General features: G+C 47.6%; 1 protein-coding gene across 10 annotated transcripts in view; it reads right to left on the bottom strand.

Moving 5' to 3' along the window:
- Positions 1–800: 800 nt before the first annotated feature.
- tmprss4a (transmembrane serine protease 4a) overlaps positions 801–19338 on the bottom strand; it is a 58249-nt gene continuing 39711 nt past the window's right edge. For all 10 annotated transcript variants that reach the window (XM_038778740.1, XM_038778737.1, XM_038778738.1 and 7 more), the window contains exons 7-13: positions 18660–18700; positions 17101–17260; positions 15352–15521; positions 13197–13292; positions 11929–12071; positions 10813–10962; positions 801–2715 (exon numbers count right to left, since the gene is read on the bottom strand). In XM_038778740.1, the coding sequence (XP_038634668.1) occupies positions 2704–2715; positions 10813–10962; positions 11929–12071; positions 13197–13292; positions 15352–15521; positions 17101–17260; positions 18660–18700 (772 nt within the window). In that variant the 3' untranslated portion in view covers positions 801–2703. The remainder of the gene's footprint in view (positions 2716–10812; positions 10963–11928; positions 12072–13196; positions 13293–15351; positions 15522–17100; positions 17261–18659; positions 18701–19338) is intronic.

The raw sequence follows: 19338 nt of genomic DNA on the forward strand, positions 1-19338 counted from the left end.
AGAGCTGTCCCCATTCTTTCTTGTATTTACACCGGTGGGTGGAAAGCCAAGTTTTCTATTGCTCGGATTTTTTCAAACATTTAATCACAGGATTTGGGAGCAAACCCCTCATTGCCCCCGAGATAACAGAGTGACTTGCTGGGACAGTTTAAGAGTCAACCAGCATACCAGATTAGTGAACCTTCGCTCTTCTAAAGTGAATGGACTCTAATGCCAATTATGGTGCGAAAGGCAGACATCAGGACGACCCCAAGATTCATCCCCTGGTCACAGAGGGGAGAACTCCCCTGCTCTTTAACATCTTACCATGAGATCTTCTACAGCCACCCCGGGGGGAGGAAACTTGGTTTAATGTTTCATCAGAGGGAGGCATCTCTGACACTGCAGCACTCCCTCAAGTGTCTGACCCAGACGCAAGAGTCACATAGCTGGAAGGTCACCATCTGCAACAATAACTCAGTTTCTATCTCCACAGACACTGCCAGACTTGCTGAGTGTTCCCAGCATTTTGTATTTATTTTTTTTTAAATCATAAAATTAATGTATTGGGTTATCAGATTTCCAACAGCATTAACGCACTGAACAGGCCTCAGTTTTCACCAACATCGGCGATCTGCAGGATTTTGTAGTTGGACAAAGGGAAGCGCTGGAATTTGCCCCTCTACTCCCAACCTCAACCAAAGTGGGGAGAGCCGTCATACTGGAGTTTCTCTCTCGCCGCCATCTTCCCCCCACTCCAATCACACTCGCCCTTTAAGGATGAACAACTCCCCATCTTCCAGTCACCACAGACACAGACCTGAAGTGGTGGCCAATTATTTATTTAAAAACTCTGAAAATTCAAACGCAAAGACATAAAAAGAACAAAAAAAATGTTGACACACAATTTGGCTCCAGCATTTGAGACCGACACTTCAGTCACTTGATGTGGGGGACTGAGAACAAGCAGTGAACTGTGGAAGCCTTAAACCACTGTCCATGCAATATCTTAACACCAGAGAGTATCAGTACAATGAAAGATGGACAAGCACCTGAGAGGAACTGACCAATAACCCCCCCGAAGGGGCGTCAGTCACCTCTGGTAAACAGAATGAAAAATGAGGCAGCATGGTATCAGGCTGTGCCCTTCTCTGGGCCAAATACACCCCATGTTCAACAGGCATTTCTCATCCTCATTTTAATGCGGAATTTAAAAAGTGCACCTTGCCTCAGATTCACATCAATCGTAAGGAAGGATTGACCCGGATTCACGTAAACAAAACTCTTTTAGAAAATTCGCCCTGCATTTTACGGAATGGAACACATTCAAAAATCCATAAAATCACGTACAATAATAACTAGCATAAAACAAGTTTAGATTCACCCGGAGTCTATGAATTCATCAAGTGTTTCCTCATTGGCATTCGTCAGTCTAACTCAACTTGACCATTTCCGACACTGGCCGTCACCTCAAAGTCGTATTGAAATCCAGCCCAGTCTCCATGGGTCCAGCCTCCATTCAAAGTGACACCACCAGTCCCTTCAATCTCACTTCGAATAGATACAATCAAAAACACACGTGTCATAGACTGGGCAGCACGAGGAGTCTTCCCTTTCACATCCATCACAGTGCTAGACAGACGAGGGGGTGGGGCGGGGGTACAGGACAGGAATTACCCGGTGACATCCCAGATCTGGGATGGCTCATTGCAGACTCCAACAAAAGGTGCCTGAGACGGGCAGAGGTGCCATTTCTGAACACCAACATCGCCAGTCTTTAGTATGTAATCAAACACACAAAAATCATTATTTTTCTTCGACCAAATGGGTTTAAAAGTTGGGGTGTGCTAAGAGATTCGAGGGGATGGGAATCAACAGGACACCACAACCTCCCAAAAAAGCTAGACTCAGGCAGATAGTAAGTTCCCCCCCTCCCCACCCAAACACCTCGTCCTGACTACTATATATATTGCTTCTTTTTTTTTTAAAGTGTAAAAATATAAGTCTTATATACATTAAACGTGGAAACGCAGGTTATTAAGCCCATATTTCAAAAAAATTAAAATTAAGCACCAATCAAACTTGTCTTCCCATAATCAGATTGTTGATTGGTCACCCTGTAATCGGCTGTCCAAAAATCTGGTCAGCCTATTGGATATTTCAATCTAAAGTAGTCAATCAGAAAGAATTTTTTGAAAATCTAGTTGTCCAATTTTCAACTTGAAATGACGAGTCCCCCCACTCCCTCCCCCATGGGGCAATGGTACTTTTTCCTCTTAGAATTATGGAGGTTTGACCCACTCGAAGGTGCCTGGTTATAATTGACAATCAAGGCAGTCACCCCCGAGAAATGAATTGTAAACCCTAGCTCTCATTGCCGTTGCATTCCGACACATTTCAACATTTACACCATTGTGAGATTGTTTCCAATCTTCGACTTTACAGGGTTTACACTATTTATAAAAAGGTAATCACGGATCTGAGCATTTTCCCAAATCTAGTGCGCGAGCTCCATTACAGAGGGTCGCCGAGGCAGCTGGACTCTGGGATGTTTATATTCTTTCATTCCAGGCTGTTCAACAAAGGCAAGACAGCCGAGCAGTTCAAAGTGGGCTGGGTCCCTGATCAATGTTCAATAAAGTGCACGGAGTGAAGATCTCCCACAAGTCCAGGAAACTCGGCCCAGGCCCAAGGCGGACTTCTTTTCCCCCAAACCTCTCGTCCTCATCGCTGTGTCTAAATATAAATATAAAGATGCATTTATTTTTAAACATACACGAACTTGCATTGTTACATTTAACAAGGTCAATTAAAATAAGCAAACACTGGGGTCCATTTCAAGGGGAGTAAAATTGAAATGTGAGAAATATTGTGCTTAAATAGTTATCAAATCTTGGTTATATCGCGCTTCCCATTCACGGTTCTGACTTCCTTATAAAAGCAGCTCTGAGGAAAGTGCAAAATAATAAAGATTTGCAAGGGTGACATCAGAGCTGACAGGGTATAACAGTCAGGAAAGGTGGGACGGGCTGCGGCACCTTTCTCTACAAAAATAGGGTGGCAGAATAGAGATCTGTTAAATTATCAAATGTTTGAACAGATAAACAGGGAGAAGGTGTTTCACCTTTTGGGGGTTAAAAATGCAAGACAGAAATCGAACAGGGAATTCCGGAGTAAGTTATTTGCAGAGTGGTTTGAATGTGGCACTCAGTAGCGAAGATCGAGATGCATTTGAAGGAAGGTTGGATAAACACGAGAAGGATACGCTGATGGGCGAAATGGAGAGAGAGGTGGGAGGAGCCTCATATGGAACATAGACATCAGCATAAGCCAGGTGGGCCGAATGGCCTGGCTCTGGGCATACATTTATAATATAGAAATACTCACATCCCAAATAGAACAATATCTCATCGGCATCGTGCAAGTTTGAATATTTTAAATGTGAAAGTCATTGTCAATAACGTATTGGATGCTTGGGAAAGTCAATCCAAAACTCATCCCAACAACTTACATTTATATAGCATCTTTAATCTAGCAAACTGTGCCAAGGTGCTTTGCAGGAGTGCCGCGTAATATGTAATGCAGAACAATGCCAGCAGCGTGGGTTCAATTCCCGTACCAGCCTCCCCGGACAGGCGGCGGGTTGCGGCGACTAGGGGCTTTTCACAGTAACTTTATTGAAGCCTACTCCTGACAAGCGATTATTATCAATATCTGACACCAATTCATCATTAGATCAGGTGACCAAAAGCTCGATCAAAGGGGGCAGGTTGTCAGGAGTGTCTTTAAAAAAGGAAAGCACGGTGCAGAGGATTAGGAAGGGAAGCCCAGAACTGAAGGCCCAGACAGATGATGGTACGCCAGTCTACAATGCTGCGGTCAAAATCAATGGGCCGGAAATTCAGGAGTGGAAAGATCGGAATGTTTTTTGGCCGGAGGAGTTTCGGCAGGGGGTGGGGGGGGCGACTTGAAAAGAGGGCTGGCTTGGAATTTTAAAATTGGGGCCTTTGGCTGCAGGGCAAGGATCCCCAAGAAATGTCATTCAGAACTGTAACGCTCCACTCCTGCCTTCATCTGAGTGAATTTACAATGCCCCTCCATGACTTTAGTATCCCTCTTATAATGAAGCTCCCAAGCTACACACGGGTTATTGCTCAGAGTCCAACTGGCATTCAGCGCTTTCCACCAAAAACTCTGGTGTGCGTGACCCAAATTTAGATCCAAATCCCTCCCTTAGATTCCACAGTGTAACGCACTCCAGGGTTTCTGTGATTCTAAATCTTCGGTCTTAGTCAGTCCCTCGGGATTGAGGATGGCCTGTTTCCACTCCGATTCGATGGGATCAGAGATAGCCAATAAATCCAATGCGCCACCTATAGACTGTCTCATGTAGGGCAGGTGTCGCTTGGAAGGGTTGGGTGGATGGGTTATTTGGCGGTTTATTCACTCCCTCCAACTGAGAGGGTATCTGTTATTCTATATATAACCCTCTTGAACCCCTCGATTAGGTTCCAGACTGTAACTCACGAAAAGGGTGTCTGTTATTCTTTATATAAAGCTCATGAACCTCTTGGGTAAGATTCCAGCATGTGATTAACCCCTGATTAAACTTTGGGGAGAGGGCAGCACGGTGGCACAGTGGGTTAGCCCTGCAGCCTCACGGCGCCGAGGTCCCAGGTTCGATCCCGGCTCTGGGTCACTGTCCGTGTGGAGTTTGCACATTCTCCCGTGTTTGTGTGGGTTTCGCCCCCACAACCCAAAGGTGTGCAGGGTAGGTGGATTGGCCATGCTAAATTGCCCCCTTAATTGGAAAAAATGAATTGGGTACTCTTAAATTTAAAAAAAAAATTTTGGGGAGAGTTTTATGGACTCACAAGAGCTCGAAACATGATGTGTGGGGTGATTTAATTAGGAGGGTGTCAAAATTCAATTTCCCAATGGCGGGAGATACAGAACCAAAATCAGTGGTGTGCCCACGCCACCTTGTGACAAGTTTGTAACATGTGCATGCCATGTTTGTAACATGTGCATACCATGAATACTCATTAGCATAAAACTTTTTAAAATTGCATTCTACCTTCAAGACGAAGACAGTGGCGCATGGGAGTTGTCATGGAACCCAGTTCACAATTGTTTAAAGGTGACATGTGCCACCTTTATGCAGTTATTAGGACACCGTTTTTCCGGATTTATCTCTACGACATTGGCTAGGGGAGCAGGAGAGTGGCAGGTTTGTGTGGTGGCACGGGGGGGGAGTCAGTAGCGAGGGAGGTTTACGGTGTGAAAGAGGGGTTCAGGAGAGGACGGAGGGTGAGGTTGAGGCAGTGGAATGGAAAGGGTGCGGTGGGGGCAGTGGAAGGGTCATGTCATTATTATCCAAACATGATGCCCCCCCTCAGGATGTTGACTTGCAAAGTCCTTACAGACCTTGGGGTTCACCCACATTTCAACTATTCCTGATGTTTAGTTTTTTTAAAAAATATTTTTATTCTCCATTTTCACATTTTTTCTCCCGAATTTACACCCAACAACAATCAATAACCAACAACAAATATCTCAAACCCCATAACAGTAAGAACGATCCCATCCTCCCACCATGCCCAGACATCAGCCCGCATGTTAACATAAACAAAAGGAATCAGGGATTACCCATAGCCATCTTCAACATACATAGCCCCCCTCCCCCCGCAACCCACCCACCCATCCCCCCCCCCAACTAATGTTCGATGCCATCCAGTTCTTGAAAGTGCATAATAAATAGTGCCCATGACTTGTATAAACCCCTCCGAGCTTCCCCTCAGTTCGAAATTAACCTTCTCAAAGGTCAAGTATTCCAACAGGTTCCCCCACCACGCCAGGGCACAGGGTGGAGAGGCTGCTCTCCATCCCAGCAGGATCCGCCTTTGGGCGACCAATGGGGCGAAGGCTATGATATCTGCCTCCGCACCCGTTTCCAACCCTGGCTGGTCCGACACCCCGAATATGGCCTCCCGGGGACCCGGGTCCAGTTTCACATGCACCACCTTGGAAATTACCTTAAACACCTCCTTCCAGTACTCCCCAAGCTTTGGACAGGACCAAAGCATATGAACGTGATTAGCGGGGCCCCCACCCCGCAACATTCGCACACATTTTCTACTCCTTCAAAGAATTGGCTCATCCTCGCCCTCGTGAGGTGCGCCCTGTACACCACCTTCAGCTGTATCAGCCCCAACCTCGCACACGAGGTGGAGGCATTTACTCTCCGGAGCACCTCACACCAGACCCCCTCCTCTATAACCTCTCCCAACTCTACCTCCCACATAGCTTTGATCCCCTCGAGTGGTGCCTTATCCTTTTCCAACATAGCTCCGTATACAACTGGCACTGTCCCCTTCTCCAGTCCACTTGCCGCCTGCACCTCCTCCAACAACGTGGAGGCCGGTTCCTCCGGGAAGCTCTCGATCTCCTTCCTGGCAAAGTCCCGAACCTGCATATACCTAAACACTTCTCCCTGCTCCAGCCCATACTTCGCTTCCAACTCCCTCAATCCTGCAAATCGACCCCAAAGAAACAAATCTTTTAGAGTCTTAATCCCCTTCTCTTCCCATTTCCAAAAGCTTCACTCCCACCTCCCTGGCTCAAATCTGTGGTTCTCCCGAATCGGCATTTCCCTTGACCTTGCCCCCAACCCGAAGTGTTGGCGAAACTGCCTCCAGATTTTTAATGAAACTATTATTACCGGACTCCCGGAGTATTACCCCAGAGCTATCGGGAGCGGAGCTGTTGCTAGTGCCTTCAGCCCCAACCCCCTGCACAAACTCTCCTCCATTCTGACCCACTGGGAATCAAACCCTCTGACCCAACTCCTCACCTTCTCCACATTTGCCGCCCAGTAGTAGTACATCAGGTTTGGGAGGCCCAAACCCCCTGCCTGCCTTCCCCTCTGTAGCAGCACCTTCCTCACTCTGGTCACCTTCCCTCCCCATATGAACGAGGTAATCCTTCCCTCAATCTCCCTGAAAAAAGACTTTGGCAGGAAAATCGGTAGACATTGAAAAATAAACAGAAATCGCAGCAACACATTCATTTTAACTGCCTGCACCTGACCCGCCAGTGACAGAGGGAGACCATCCCACCTCGCCAGGTCGGTCTTCACTCTCCCCACCAAACTAATGATGTTGTATCTGCGAAGCCTCCCCCACTCCCGGGCAACCTGCACCCCCAGATACCTAAAGTGAATCCTTGCCCTACGGAATGGCAGCCCCCCCCCCCACCCCTGCCCCCACACCCGGCTGAGACACAACAAAATACTCACTCTTGTCCAAGTTCAGCTTGTACCCAGAGAAAGACCCAAATACCTGCAGCAACTCCAATATTCTTCCTATCGACGCACTCGGCTCCGACACATACAGCAGCAAGTCGCCGGCATACAAGGACACCCTATGCTCTATCCCCCCCCCCCACCCCCCCCCTCACTATTCCTTTCCATGCTCCCAAACTTCTTAATGCGATGGCCAAAGGCTCAATCGCAAGCGCAAACAGCAGGGGGGACATAGGACATCCCTGCCTCGTCCCACGGTGGAGAGAAAAGTATCTCGAGCTGATATTGTTCGTGCGGACACACCTTCGGCTCCTTATATAATAACTTTACCCAGTTCACAAATCTTGGTCCAATCCTAAACCGCTCCAGCACTGCCATCAGGTACCCCCATTCTACCCGATCAAACGCCTTCTCGGCATCCAATGCCACAACCACCTCTGTTTCCTTCCCTTCCGCCGGTGCCATAACGACGTTCAAAACCCTCCTAATGTTCGAAAGTAGCTGCCTCCCTTTCACGAACCCTGTCTGATCTTCACCTGTCACCTTCGGGAGGCACCCCTCCAGCCTACCCGCCAGTACCGTCGCCAATATCTTTGCGTTCAATTGAGAAGTGATATGGGCCTATACGACCCACACTCTGTCGGATTCCCTGATGTTTAGTTGAGCTAGTTTCAGAAGCCAATGATGATTCACACATGAATAATGCGTTAAATATTTGTAAGTGAAATTTAAATTTGAAAAACACCTTTGTGCTCTCAGCAGGTCCTTATGTGAACGGCAATAGGGTTGGCAGGTAAGATTTTGCCATGATGCCCGATTTGACCAGGAGGCTCTTCAATCGCTCACCCATAGCTGCTGTACTGTCAGCTAACAGCAGGTTACATCAATAAAAAGTTTCCCACCCCCCTGAATCACATGTAGTTTCTTAGAATTTTAATTGGAAACACATTGGGAAATGGCAAAAAGACATCGCGTATGTGGCGAAAGCCACGCTTTTGGCAAAATCCCCATCTTACCGCTTATCGACAAGTTTCTAAATGGATTTTTCATTGTTGCTACGAGACCATTGGGTTGACCTTTTGGGATGGTTTGATTGTTCAGCGTAGAGGGCCCTCTCTTTTATTTTAATTTTTCCAATTAAGGGGCAATTTAGCATGGCCCCTCCACCTACCCTGCACATCTTTGGGTTGTGAGGGTGAAACTCACGCAGACACGGGGACAATGTGCAAACTCCACACGGACAGTGACCCAGAGCCGGGATCGAACCCGAGTCCTTGACGTCATGAGGCAGCAGCGCTAACCACTGCACCACCATGCTGCCTTGAGAGCACGCTTTCTGCCTCGGTTTCCAATTACTAGGCTAGACCTTCAAACATCCAAAACTTCGGGCGTGTGGAGGGTAGACAATAGTAAGTAGAACTGCAATGATCTTCCTGTTCCGATTGGCAGATCAATTATAATCAAACTGAATTTCAGTCAAGTATTTTCCTCGAGTGTTTGTTCCATGTTTGATGCAGCCACTAGGTGGCAGGAAAGCTTCACATGAAGAGTCAGCATGGAGGGGGGGCGGGGGGGAGAGGGCAGGAACCCTGGCTGTTTAATCGCTGCCTCTCTCGGTAACCCAGGGAGTGAAGTGGATTGTAGTATTCGCCGTAACCCAGGCCGAGCACAAACTAGTGAAGGGTACTCACGTGTTGAGTGTGTCAAGGGAATTATCTAATAATTTGGCCCCTACCTCGACGTTTTGTTTATTTTGCACGTTATTTACAGAGAAAGCAGAAGAGTGGGGGAATTGGGGGCGTGCGGAGTTTGGTGGGTTGGGGGGGGTGCTAGTGTGCCAGGTGGGAGGAGGGGGCCGTATGCCAATGTGATGGATGGGTGGGGGGTTGAGGGTAATGTCCCAGTGTGATAGGCGGGGTGAGGGCAGTGTGCCAGTGTGATTGGGGTGGGGGGGAGGGGGGTGTTGAGGCTAATGTCCCAGTGTGATGGGTGGGGTGAGGACAGTGTGCCAGTGTGATTGGGGGGGGGGGGGGGTGTTGAGGCTGAGGCTAATGTCCCAGTGTGATGGGCGGGGTGAGGACAGTGTGCCAGTGTGATTGGGGGGGGGGGGGGGGGGGGTGTTGAGGGTCATGTCCCAATGTGATGGGCGGGGTGTGCCAGTGTCATGAGGGGTGATGGTGGGGTGGGGCAGGGGGATTGCTGATGTTGATGAGGGGTGAGCCGGAGGGGGGTGGGGTGTTGAGGGCAGTGTGACGTGTGGTGATATGCATCACTGTAGATACTCAAGGGGTTAATGTAAATACACTGGGACTAAATAAACACTAGGGGGAGCACCAGAGACATCATGACACACAGACATTCAACCAATAGGCCAGTAAGATAGGACATAACCAATAGGCAGTCAAGACACACCCAGAGGTGACACTACCACAAGGGGGCTACCCATATAAAAGGACAGGGCACACATGGTCTTTCTCTCTTTCTATAGGCGACACTGAGAGAGACAGGGGCAGGTCAGAAGCATCACACCCACCGCATGGCTTAGAGCAGACTGGTTAGTTAGATTGAGTTACTATAGCAAGATTAGCAGGAGAGTTGAACTCAAGTAGGAGAATTGTTAACTGTTCAATAAATGTGTTAAACCTATCTCCAAGTCTGAACCTTCCTTTGTCAGAGTATACATCAAGGAAGCAGCTTATGCTACATAAAGAAGCATAACACAACACAGAATAAAGCTCCCTCTACACTGTCAGCATTAAACACTCCCAGGACAGGAACAGCACGGGGTTAGATACAGAGTAAAGCTCCCTCTACACTGTCAGCATTAAACACTCCCAGGACAGGTACAGCACGGGGTTAGATACAGGGTAAAGCTCCCTCTCCACAGTCCCCATCAAACACTCCCACGACTGGTATAGCACGGGGTTAGATACAGGGTAAAGCTCCCTCTACACTGTCCCCATCAAACACTCCCAGGACAGGTACAGCACGGGGTTAGATACAGGGTAAAGCTCCCTCTACACTGTCCCCATCAAACACTCCCAGGACAGGTACAGCACAGGGTTAGATACAGGGTAAAGCTCCCTCTACACTGTCCCCACCAAACACTCCCAGGACAGGTACAGCACAGGGTTAGATACAGAGTGTGGCGATATGCATCACTGTAAATACACAAGGGGTTAATGTAGATACACTGGGACTAAATAAACACTAGAGGGAGCACCAGAGACATCATGACACACAGACATTTAACCAATAGGTGACAATCAGAGATTGGGGCAGATTAGAAGTATCACACCCACCGCATGGCTTAGAGCAGGCTGGTTAGTTAGATTGAGTCACTATAGCAAGATTAGCAGTAGAGTTGAACTCAAGTAGGAGAATTGTTAACTGTTCAATAAATGTGTTAAACCTATCTCCAAGTCTGAACCTTCCTTTGTCAGAGTATACATCAAGGAAGCAGCTTATGCTACATGAAGAAGCATAACACAACATGACGGGGCTGGGAATAGTGCCCGTCTCATACTTACACTCAGGACATTGTAGATCCAGTCGAGCTGTGCAGTCACATCACCGTAAACTCCAGGACGATTGGGACGGGCACATCCACTGCCCCAGCTCACAATCCCGATTAGCTGCCAGTGCATTTGGTGGTAAACTAATGGCCCCCCACTGTCCCCCTGAAAAGAGACGGAATGGCAAATTCAACCGACCACCTGAGAGAATCGCACATTCAATATCCAGCATCACACTCGAGTGTACACGCCCAGGAACATAGGAACCGGGGTGGGGGGGGCAATGAGTTCCTCAAGCCTGACCCAACATAGATTTAGGTTGTGGCTTTTTTTTGCATCTTCCACAAAATGTGACTTGGTTCCAAACGAGATTTCACTTAAAATTCATCGGCTCCTCAATTCCAACGTGGTTGAAAATCTATAGATTATGGGGCTGAAATAAGTGTTGACTTGCAATCTCTTCCTCTTCCCTTGAAAGAGTTGGCATTGACCTGGGTAGAGCACTGTGATGCCCTGGGTTACTCACCCAGGAGACCATTGGCAGAGCGAGAGTCCAGCTGGCCAGCAGAGCACTGGGCAATGGATGGTGAGGGGTGTGGCAGGGGAGAAGGTGGGTGAACACCACCAGTCCCCATCCCACCCACAAAACGATTGGAAATCCAAGTGACAATTTAATACAGACAGGAGGAAAGGTGCATTTGGTGGGAGGAATGAAGGTTAATTCCCGCATGGGGAGAGAGAAAAAAAACAGCTGAAATGCAGAGAGGCGTGTGACCCGACCGAGGGATTTAAAATGATAACGGCCTTTGGATAAAGGTGGACACCCAACAATGTTGTTGCTCAAGGGGAATTCAACACCAGGACCAAAAATCTAAAATACGATTAATAAATCTAATAATTAATTCAGTTTGAAAGCAGATTAATTCTGGTGGCAGAAGGCTTCAATTGGATCCAATATCCTGTTCACGTGCTGTGGGTTTTATACAATGTTTAAAACAGATCAGTTAGAGAATCGGACATCTGGTCTAAGTGAGCAGTTTCTCCCACCACTGCTCACTCAGCTTAGAGCAGGACTCAAAGTCGATAACCTCCCGCCTCGTTCAGGGACCTGGCTCTCCGTCATTCCCATACCTGACATGCGTCCACCTTGCCAGCCAGGTAGCCTGCGCACAGCATACGGTTGGTGATCCGCCCACCGTAATACTGTCTCTGGTTGCAAACGTCCCGGTCAATCATCGTTACGTTAGCTTGTTGAAGCCTAGTTGACACTTTACCTGTTTATATACAAAAAAAAACCAAAATAAGAATCAGAACGGGAGATTGCCCTTACAGCTTGATTCAGCACTGTGTGCCACGTGCAGAGGGTGACACTCATCTGCCCTACTTGTTGGACATCAAAGATCCATCATCATCATCATCAACAGGCAGGCCCCCCCCCCCGCCACCTCCCAATCTCCGGGCCAATATTTATCCCATAACCAATATCACAAAGAGAGCTCATTATCACACTGATGTGGAAGTTGAAAATTGGCTTCCTGGTTTCCCCACATGGCAACTAAGTATTTCAGAGGGTGGTGAGCATCTGGAACGGGCTGCCAGAGGCAGTGGTAGAGGCGGGTACGATTTTGTCTTTTAAAAAGCAGTTAGACAGTCACATGGGCAGGGCGGGTATAGAGGGATATGGGCCAAATGCGGGCAAGTGGGACTAGCTTAGTGATAGAAAATGGGCGGCATGGACCAGCTGGGCCGAAGGGCCTGTTTCCATGCTGTAAACATCTATGACACTAATTGATCTTTATTCCTCCAGCGCAGGCCTCTTGCACAACATTGATTTCCTTCATCCCACCACTAGGTGTCCATCCCTTCAACCGAAAGGAGAGAATTCCTCTCCTGAACGTCACCATCTCTCCTCACACCTCCTCGAAGACACTTTGAAACCAACTTCCTTGCCCAACCTTTCCTTACATATTTTGGCATCAGATTCGGTCTGACAATGCTCATGAGGTCTTGTGGCACATTGCTAGGTTAAAGGTTCTGTATAAATGAAAATTGTCCTTGTGCTTTCAAACAGCCAATCACAGGTGTTTGGGGGTGGTCAGAGATGAGCATCAAGTGGCAAAAACCTCCCAGAATATGGCCAACCAGAATTGACAACATCACCATTTTCGAAAAATCTGCTCTCGATGACTCCATTGGAGCATTAATCCCAAATTTGTTCGAGTGACGTGCAGGAGATTTCTGGCAAGTTGTCAGTTAACAGGAGTTTGCTTTACTCCTTCCCCACCCCAAGACCAAACACAAACTCATTACCCCTGGGCCAACGCATAAATAAATCCCTCTTTCCCAGCCATCTTTGAATGGATTATCTCTCACCTTATAGTAACCATGACGATACTTACCAAATTCCTTGGTGTAGCCCCAGCCGGTGACCCATGCCATATTTTTCTTTGGAAATTGAGCGTCGTGGTTGGGTAAACAAACAGGACGGATGTAATCTTGAATCAAGGAACGGAGAAAGATTATTAAATGGGAAGAGATTGCGCTCGTAGTAAAATAAGTGATTGTGGGCCGAGTGACGCCAACTTACCTTGGACAGAACCAGTGTGACCCGAGTCAGATAGGGACAGAAAATGAGCCGTTTTGTTTTTAATTACCGCATTTTTCAATGTACAGGTCGATGTGGCGTACGAGTCGAATTGATTAGATTTCAGGCTTTTCCAAACTCCACTCATACACAAGTCAAAAGTGCTCTCAGCCAAGACCAGGCCAGGAAAACAGGTTCAGTTCTGATCTCTCGTCAGTACATCACCGACCTGTCCCAAACATTTTTATGGTTGGCTCCTTATTTATGGTGAGCAGCCATGTTCCTGCCATTTTCCTCTGCACATTTCATGGCATCCAGCTTGAACACGGTGGGGTAGGATTGACGTGACTTGTCTGGAGATATTGTGGTAGGAGGTATGGGGTTTGCGTGGATTTATTCATAAGGTGTCGACATCTAAAATCCATTTTTAATGATAGCTATGTCGAAGTGGTGTAGAAGACAACGCCTGACCTTCAGGAGGAAGAAAGTCTCATCTTAACCCAAGATTGGGTTGTGAAAGTAGCCCCACAATTGGATGCAGCACCGCAGGGTTTCGGAATACTGAGCAGGGAGCAGTGATCACAGCCACACCCATGCGTATGCTATTCAGCGGGGTATAAGTGATGGGCTATAACCCCGTGCTTGCACATAGAGGGAGGGCAGGAGTAAGTTTGGTTCTGATAGTTCTCACATTGATTGTCTTACCCATGTTGCTGGGAATAATAAGAAGCATCACCGTGCCCCAGTGGGAGCTGCCGCCGCACACACTGAACTCACAACCTCAGTGGGAGCCAACACCACTATCGCAGGAAACTTCCAAGATGGTGAGTATTTTGTAGAAAACTGCACAGGAACGTTGTTCTTAGTGAAGATATTTTCACTAGGTTGGGGTTAGTAGCTAGTTAACAATCACTAGGTTGGGGTTAGTAGCTAGTTAACAATCAAATGCAGTTTAATGGTTGGAGGTCAGTTATCTCAGTTCCAGGACATCACCTCAGGAGTTCCTCAGAGGAGTGTCCGAGGCCCAACCATCTTCAGCTGCTTCATCAATGACCTTCCTTCCATCATAAGGTCAGATGTTGTGATGTTTGCTGATAAATGCACACGGTAAATGCACAATGTTCAGCACCATTCCTGACTCCTCAGACCAGGTGGAAATACCTGGACAATATCCAGGCTTGGGCAGATAAGTGGCAAATAATATCCATGGCACACAAGAACCAGACAATCACCATCTCCAATGAGAGAATTGGACTATTGCCGCTTGACATTCAATGGCATGACCCTGGGGGGGTTACCATTAACCACAAAAGGAACTGGACGAGCCAGATGAATACTGCAACTACAAGTGCAGGTCAGAGGCTAAGAATCCTGTAGTTAATAACTCACTTCCCAACTCCCCAAAGCCTGTCCATCTACAAGGCACATGTCAGGAGCCTGATGGAATATGCTCCAATCGCCTGGATGAGTACAGTTCCACTCAAGGTGCTCGACACCATTCAGGGCAAAGCAGCCCGCTTAATTGGCACCCATTTCACAAACATTCACTTCCTCCACCACTGATGCACAGTAGCAGCAGTGTGTACCATCTAGAAGATGCACTGCAGGAACTCACCATGGCAGCATCTTCCAAACACAGGACCTCGACCATTTAAAAGGATATGGGCAGCAGGTCCTTGGGAACAGCACCTGGAAGTTCCCCTCCAAGTCACTCACCATCCCAACTTAGAAATATATCCCTATTCCTTCACTATCATTGGGTCGAAATCCTATAATTGCCTCCCTAACAGCACAGTGGGTGCACCTACACCACATTGACTGCAGCGGTTCAATAAGGCAGCTCAGCACCACATTCAAGGACATTTAGGGATGGGTAATAAATGCTGGCCCAGCCAACGACACCCACATCCCATAAACAAGAACATTAAAAGATTAACAGGGCTCACTTGTGTGCTTAAACTGGACCTTACCTGTGTAGGGTAAAGGTGATCTCACTTTAACAAGCGCAATGTCATAGTCACTGGTCCGTGAGTTGTAATTTGCATTTGTCACGATCTTCAGAATCGAGAAGCTGCTTCCCCCGGAGTAAAGTGTCTCACTCCCAGCATATACCTTCCAGTTCCCAATCTGATGATATTCCCTGGAATAAACAATTCCAGTCAGCAAATAATTCCAAAAAGAAAACTGTAACTTTTGTAAAGTGTAGATGGAGCTTTACTCTGTATCTAACCCCGTGCTGTACCTGTTCTGGGAGTGTTTGATGGGGACAGTGTAGAGGGAGCTTTACTCTGTATCTAACCCAGTGCTGTACCTGTCCTGGGAGTGTTTGATGGGGGCAGTGTAGACGGAGTTTACTCTGTATCTAACCCCGTGCTGTACCGATCATGGGAGTGTTTGATGGGGACAGTGTAGAGGGAGCGTTACTCTGTATCTAACCCCGTGCTGTACCTGTCCTGGGAGTGTTTGATGGGGGCAGTGTAGACGGAGTTTACTCTGTATCTAACCCCGTGCTGTACCTATCATGGGAGTGTTTGATGGGGACAGTGTAGAGGGAGCGTTACTCTGTATCTAACCCCGTGCTGTACCTGTCCTGGGAGTGTTTGATGGGGACAGTGAAGAGGGAGCGTTACTCTGTATCTAACCCCGTGCTGCACATGGCCTGGGCATGTTTGATGGGCATAGTGTAGAGGTAGCTTTACTCTGTATCTAACCCCGTGCTGTACCTGCCCTGGGAGTGTTTGATGGGGACAGTGTAGAGGGAGCTTTACTCTGTATCTAACCCCATGCTGTACCTGTCCTGGGCATGTTTGATGGGGACAGTGTAGAGGGAGCTTTACTCTGTATCTAACCCCGTGCTGTCCCTGTCCTGGGAGTGTTTGATGGGGACAGTGTAGAGGGAGCTTTACTCTGTATCTAACCCTGTGCTGTACCTGTCCTGGGAGTGTTTGATGGGGACAGTGTAGAGGGAGCTTTACTCTGTATCTAACCCCATGCTGTACCTGTCCTGGGAGTGTTTGATGGGGCCAGTGTAGAGGGAGCTTTACTCTGTATCTAACCCCATGCTGTACCTGTCCTGGGCATGTTTGATGGGGACAGTGTAGAGGGAGCTTTACTCTGTACCTAACCCCGTGCTGTCCCTGTCCTGGGAGTGTTTGATGGGGACAGTGTAGAGGGAGCTTTACTCTGTATCTAACCCTGTGCTGTACCTGTCCTGGGAGTGTTTGATGGGGACAGTGTAGAGGGAGCTTTACTCTGTATCTAACGCCGTGCTGTCCCTGTCCTGGGAGTGTTTGATGGGGACAGTGTAGAGGGAGCTTTACTCTGTATCTAACCCTGTGCTGTACCTGTCCTGGGAGTGTTTGATGGGGACAGTGTAGAGGGAGCTTTACTCTGTATCTAACCCAGTGCTGTACCTGTCCTGGGAGTGTTTAATGGGGGTAGTGTAGATGGGGTTTTAATCTGCATCGAACCCTGTGCTGTACCTGTCCTGGGAGTGTTTGATGGGGGCAGTGCAGGGGGAGCTTCGTTCTATATCTAACCCCATGTTGCACTGGTCCTAGGGGTGTTGGATGGGACAGTGTAGACAGAGTGATTGATGGGATACGGGCGAGAGGTGGGATGTTGCTGGTGGAATGGATCGGGCGAAAGTGCGATGTGGGGATTGGGAAAGTGGAGTTTACTTGATGCGGGACGGGGAGCATCGTTACTTACACACTTACTCTGGGAAACAGTGAGCAGCAGTGAGGACCCATTGGGAATTGATGATGCTCCCACCACACAGATGCTGGTTCTTGTATTGAAGGCTGATCTGCCAGGGCCATTCGTCAATAGTGGCGTCCGTACCCCCTACAATCCGGTCACTCGCACTTCGCTGACACCCTGAAACATTTCAAGACAAAATATCTGATAGGTTATTATTTTCTCTCAGTTGGAACTGAACAATTCTTCAGGATAATCTATAAATCTAAACTACTCTTAGGAACAACTGTAGGTGCAGAAGAATCTTTCCCAATCGCTCTTCTTCCTTTATTGATTAATAGAGAAAGCAGAAACATTGCCAATTGTCCTTGGGCTCCCAAAAATGGATTCCACAATGCAATTTCTGGAGAAAGATGCAGTAGGAACAATCATGCTCTGGTCACAAGGGGTTAGCAGTCCAAAGATGTGAAGGTTAGATGGATTGGCAATGCAGTGTTCAAAGATGTGCTGGTTGGGTGGGGTTACAGGGATACGGTAGGGGAAGCCTAGGTTGGGTGCTCTTTCACAGAGGTGAAGGGCCGAATGGCCTCCTTCTGCACTGCAGGAATTCTATGGTTGTACGTAACTCACCTCCCAACTCCCCACCATCCACAGGGCACAAGTCAGGAGTGTGATGGGATATTTGCCACTTGCCTGGATGAGTGCAGCTCCAACAACACTCAAGGAGTCAACATCATCCAGGACAACGCAGCCCTGGCAACCCATCCACCTCTCCATCCACCACTGACGCACAGTGGCAGCAGTGTGTACTATCTGCAGGGTGCACTAAGGAACTCAAAAAAGCTCCTGCCAAACCTGCGACCTCTACCACCTGAAAGAGTAAGGGCAGCAGGCACATAGGAACCCCACCAAGTTTCATCCACGTCATGCACCACCCTGGCTTGGAAATATATGGCTGTCCCTTCACCATTACTGGGCCAAGTTCTGTGAGCTCACTCGCTAACAACACTGTGGAAGTGCCTACGCCACAATAGGCTGCAATGGTCCAAGGCAGCAGGGCATTGTAATCTTCTCAAAGGGCAACTGAAGATGGGCAATAGTTGCCAGTCTCCCATGACACCAGCATCTCGGGAATGTTATAAAACACAGGAATAGCTTAAACAAATCACATTGTTCATTCCTCAAGTTGCAGTAACAGTTTCAAAGCTTTATGAAGAAATATTTTTCAGGATATAGGTGGTATATCATGGTGAAGCCGATACAAGCCCAATAACCAAACAGCGGTTAAAAGAACCCCAGGAACCAAATGACAATATACAAACTGCCCAAATGGTCAACAGTCTGGGTCTGCTGCTGACTCATTGATAATAAGTTGGCTTTGTTGACAATTACACCATTGTATCATGTCAGCACCAGGATGATAGATAAGGAGCAAGATGGGCTTTTAGTCTTTCCAAATCCAACAATTCCCATCCTCCTATCCAAATTTGCACTGGCAAACAGTTCAGTGGCATTACCAAACACACACACACAATCTGAAGAATTCAAATTGAAAATTAGGGAATAGTATATAACTTACGTGCACAGACCAAAGAGACAATCGTCTTGGCAAAGCACTCCCTAAACAGAAAGTAAAAGGAAGCAAAGGTTGACGGACCGGTTTATTTTTCAACTTAAGCTTCAACGTTATTTCATTCTGTCTCCCAGTGTTAGAATGTTGATCAGGTGCCAGGGAGAGATAATAAAATGCTGCAGTTAAACCACCAGTTTGTCGGGAAAGCTTGGAGCAATGTGCCTGATTTAGATTACAAGCTGGCTAATATCTCAAGCATTCTTTGGACATTTCCATGCGATCTCACACCAGGAACCACAAAACCTCTGGCTTTGTGTTTGATTCTAAACCTGAATGTGTTTCAAATCACAAAGAATTTTGATAGACTAATTAAAGAGAAACTGTTTCTAGTCTCTGAAGATCAATATCCAGAAGACACAGGTGTTAAAATGATTGCCAAACGATCCAGAGACAGCAAGGAAAAGCTTCTTAATGCAACATGTGGTTAGGATTTGGAATAGATAATGCGATGGGAGCTCATTCCATAATAATTTCCCACAAGGAAATTGCAAGGACACAGATGGCCAGAGGAATGGGATTATTCTACAAAACAGCTGACAAAGACCCAATGGGCTACGACCTCTCCCTTTGCGCTACGGGCCCTCCATTGCGCTACGTCCGCTCCCTTTGCGCTACGTCCTCTTCC

Source organism: Scyliorhinus canicula, chromosome 19, assembly GCF_902713615.1.
Source record: "Scyliorhinus canicula chromosome 19, sScyCan1.1, whole genome shotgun sequence".
In the NCBI taxonomy this organism is placed as follows: domain Eukaryota; kingdom Metazoa; phylum Chordata; class Chondrichthyes; order Carcharhiniformes; family Scyliorhinidae; genus Scyliorhinus; species Scyliorhinus canicula.